At 45.9% G+C, this 3,914-nt stretch overlaps 1 protein-coding gene across 1 annotated transcript; it reads left to right on the forward strand.

The window, feature by feature from the left end:
* Positions 1-1,597: 1,597 nt before the first annotated feature.
* On the forward strand, positions 1,598-3,600 carry LOC115392879 (ankyrin repeat and SOCS box protein 12-like). Its single transcript, XM_030097536.1, has 3 exons — positions 1,598-1,733; positions 2,248-3,015; positions 3,338-3,600. Exons 2-3 carry the CDS (start codon positions 2,253-2,255, stop codon positions 3,487-3,489), a joined length of 915 nt encoding a protein of 304 aa, XP_029953396.1. The 5' UTR covers positions 1,598-1,733; positions 2,248-2,252; the 3' UTR covers positions 3,490-3,600.
* Positions 3,601-3,914: the final 314 nt, after the last annotated feature.

Consider the following 3,914-nt stretch of genomic DNA (forward strand, 5'->3'; position numbering starts at 1 on the left):
GGGGTAAAACTGAAGCACACACAACATGCAACAAAATAACATGCAAACTCTGCACAAGATTGATTCTTAAACTCGTCTTCAGACTAAAAATTGGGCACTGAGCTTCATCTGTGGCAAAAGCAAATGTTACAGGACTGATTGAGAAACAGGCAGGATCCAGCAAAGTCTCAGTGATTTTACCTGCGTAGGCACTGACCATCAAAACAAACAAAAAAACTACAACACAACTGTTACTCAGGACTGAAGGAAACGCCTTTACTCTATGCCCCTTTCCAATCACATCTGTTAGCTTTTCTTAACACCGTCAGCCCGTCTTTCAGAATGATGTAAAACGAAGATTTTCCAGGGTAAATTCTCACACATTTACTTATTTGTAATCTAATACATAATGTAGCTTCTCACCTCCATTTGTGGTGATCCAAACTGCACAGATGATCCATAGCAATGCCTGTGTCTGGAAACCCGTCATCTTGTCAGGCAAATCATGTTCTCTTCCAGAGAATTAACACACTCTTCAAACTGATGTTCAACCAGTCTTATTCCAAACCCAGCACTGTGGCTTCAGTTCACACTTCCCTCTGAACGCCTCCTGCGAGCACACCATGAGTTATGGTGGTGTCGTTTTAATAAAGGCCTCTTCTTGCCTCTATTTGAGCGCCTGGGTGACTTCTACTTTGTCTCTCAGCAACAGCCATAGAAGCAGAGTGGACAGAGGAGGCCGGCGTTGCTCATTACCATGTTGTAAAAACCCTGGCACTCAACAGAAACGGGTGGACTTGATCAGACAGAATGTAACGAAGGATCCTGACAGAAAGGAACAAGTCTCAGAGTCCAAACAGTTATTGTTTCTTTATTAAAGCGGGACTCGGTCTGCGCTGGTTGGGGTTTTTGTTTTTCCAGACTTTGAAAGTAGTTTCTCCTGCAACATTTCCACAGGCTGTCGACCCCGCACAAGCACAGAGACCTCCTCAAACAAAGGCTCGGTGACGCACATGCAGGGAAACAGAGGTGGTGTTAAAGGAGAGGATGCCATCTGTGTTGCCTGGAGAGGGAACAGATAAAGTTGAAGATAAGGTGAAATTGTCAGTCTGTTGCTATGGAAATTGCATTGGAAACTATTGTACTTTCCTTCAAAAGATGCTTTTTCACTACCTAGAGCATAAGTTGTAGCAAAAAAGAAGAATTTGACATCAACTAGAGAGCTATTAGTATATGCATTTAGGCCTTTCATTTTTTTCCTGCCTGTTCTCTCTCTCTCACTCACTCCCTCACACAATCACACACAGTTGTGTCTGCTGTCATTTCTTACATGGGATCAACAATGTATCCATCCATCCATCCAGCCATAATAAATACTATGCTTTCAATTTTGTTTTGTTTTTCTTCTTTTTTACATTTTACTATATTATCAGAGTTTGCATTACTTAATATTATGACACTACTGGATTTATTATGCTGAAAATGTTCATTATTGTTACATTATTTTTTATGAGTTTATTGCTGGTGATTATCACATTATTACTACATTATTGTGACTCCACAGCGCCTCCTTGTAGTTCCACTTTTTGCCCGCTGGAGGCAGTAGAGCCGCTTGAGGCCAACACAGCCGTAGAAGAAGGACGCCGCTGATGGCGACTCGACTCCTCGGTCATGATAAAAAGCGACCCAAACAGACAGGAATAGCCTCTTCCTCATGAAGCAACGCGATTAAAAGAAGGGCAACATTCGTACCGGTGCGTGAATTGTGGATTACCACTTTAGAATCGGATGCATGGATGAGTTTGAGCGGAGTATAAGCGAGTGTTTTCCTTGTTCTCGGCTGTGCGAGGTGACGCTGTGTTTGTTGTGACGGGAAGAATGGAAGGAAACTTGAATTAATTAACTCACTTTCTTGCGTGTTTATATGCCGAATTTCTCCTAATATATTTATTTGTAACCCCTTACTGATATTTGTGGTGAAACTGCTGCAGATGTGTGTGGGTACGTAATTGAATACTAAATAGGCGATTTTCTGAGTGAGGTTTGGCGTGCGTGGAAAGGCCGAGATATGGGCGTTTTCTTTAGCATTAGGGACTTTATTCTCGGCATAAATGTTAAATATTTTTAATGTTTACGTGATGAGGTAAAAGATTTCTCTAATTTACTTTAACTCGTCTTGAAAGAAGTCGAATTGTTGATAGTAGTGCTAATCTTCAAGCTTTAACTCGCCCAAGCCCCCTAATCTGTTTAATTCCTACTTTCTTGTAGGTTTCATGCTCCAGCTGAGGACTTCTGAGGAGGAAGAACGAAGCAGTGAAATCTCCCAGCTCAGACAGGCCGTGCTACAAAACAATGACAGACTCCTGGATGAGATGCTCTGCCAGGAAATCTACAAGAAGGTCATCAACTGCAGAGGTGGCTGGGGCATCGCGGGCACGCCTCTGCACGCCGCCGTGTCCAAAGGTCACCTCAGCTGCCTACAGGTCCTGCTAGCCCATGGCGCCCTCGTGGACTGCATCGACGTCAAAGCCCAGACCCCCCTGTTCGCGGCCGTCCGTGGGAAATACCTGGACTGCGTCTTAACGCTCCTCAGGGCCGGCGCCAATCCTGATGGCAGCCCGTCAAACAACTGCTCCCCGGTTCTCACCGCCGCCCGGGAGGGTGACGCCGAGATCCTGAAGCAGCTGCTGAAGCACGGCGCCGAGGCCAACTCGCGCTCCAAAGTCCTGCTCTGGACCTGCGGCGCCCGGGTGTCCAGCGGACCACTGTACCTGGCCGCCGTCTACGGACACATGGAGTGCTTCAAGCTGCTGCTCCTGTTCGGCGCCGACCCGGACTACAACTGCACGGATGCCAAGCTGCTGGGGTCCATGAAGCAGCCCAAAACTGTGCTGGAGATGTGCCTGAGGCACGGCTGCGGCGTGGAGTACATCCAGCTTCTCATCGACTTCGGCGCCAACGTCTACCTCCCTACGCTGATCATTGAGAAGTCCACCAAGCAGAACGAGGCCGTGGAGCTGCTTCTGCGGGAGAGAGGTAAAGAAAATGCTGTTCACCAATCTCAATTTTTCGCTTTGAATCCAGCTCTGCTTGTTTTCCATCTCTCCCTGCTTCTACACTGCCGATTGCAGTAAGTTGCTCGTTATCGGCGATGGCATCTTCAGGTGTGTCGAAGCAGGGAGACAGAAAACACACAGCCCTCTGAGTCCTTTTTTTTGGATTCAAGTTGTGCGATCTTGACAACTACTCCACCTTTAACCAAAACACAAGAGTATAGAAGCTTTGTGTCAATTTCATCAAAAGATTCTTCTTGTATTTAAGTAACCTATTTGTTTTTTTAATTGTTTTTTTTTTGCAGGGAATCCAAAAGCCTTGACTTCCCAGTGCCGACTCGCCGTTCGAAGATACCTCAAGAAGATCGACAAGATCCACTGCATCGACCAGCTGGAAATGCCGACGAGTCTCCTTAACTTCCTGCAATACAAGCCAACCCCACTCACTGTTCTGTAGATGAGAAAGAATTATTTTAGGTTGTTTTCAAATCTTTGGTTCATCTGTTTTCACAAGTTTTTTTGTGTTCTGATTGTTTGATTCATGCTTCAGCCCATTAAACATATGAACACTGAACATTTCCTCGTGCCGTGTTCATGTCCATCGCCCTGCAGCAGGACGGTGTTTCATGGATCTTAGTTTTTTTAATCTAAGAACTGTTCGCTCTATTTAAAGCAGTCACAAAGGACCCAGTCAATTCGTAACAAGATGGTTTTGCCCTGGAGTCTTGGACAAGCTGACGCCACGTTGGGATGGATTTCTTATTGCCATAATCCATAAAAATAGCAAGGGAAGAGACCAGGAAGCTGGAGTCAGATTACAAGCCTTGCGGCAGACTGGCGACCTGTCCAGGGTGTCCCCCGCCCTCACCTACAGCAGCTGGG

The sequence above is a fragment of the Salarias fasciatus genome, chromosome 8, assembly GCF_902148845.1.
Source record: "Salarias fasciatus chromosome 8, fSalaFa1.1, whole genome shotgun sequence".
In the NCBI taxonomy this organism is placed as follows: Eukaryota; Metazoa; Chordata; class Actinopteri; order Blenniiformes; family Blenniidae; genus Salarias; species Salarias fasciatus.

Bases quoted from the DNA above. Each gene is read 5' to 3' on its own strand.
- LOC115392879 (XM_030097536.1), top strand. From the start codon at position 2,253: ATGCTCCAGCTGAGGACTTCTGAGGAGGAAGAACGAAGCAGTGAAATC. The intron at 3,016-3,337 runs GTAAAGAAAATG...TTTTTTTTGCAG, and splicing joins GCTGCTTCTGCGGGAGAGAG to GGAATCCAAAAGCCTTGACT.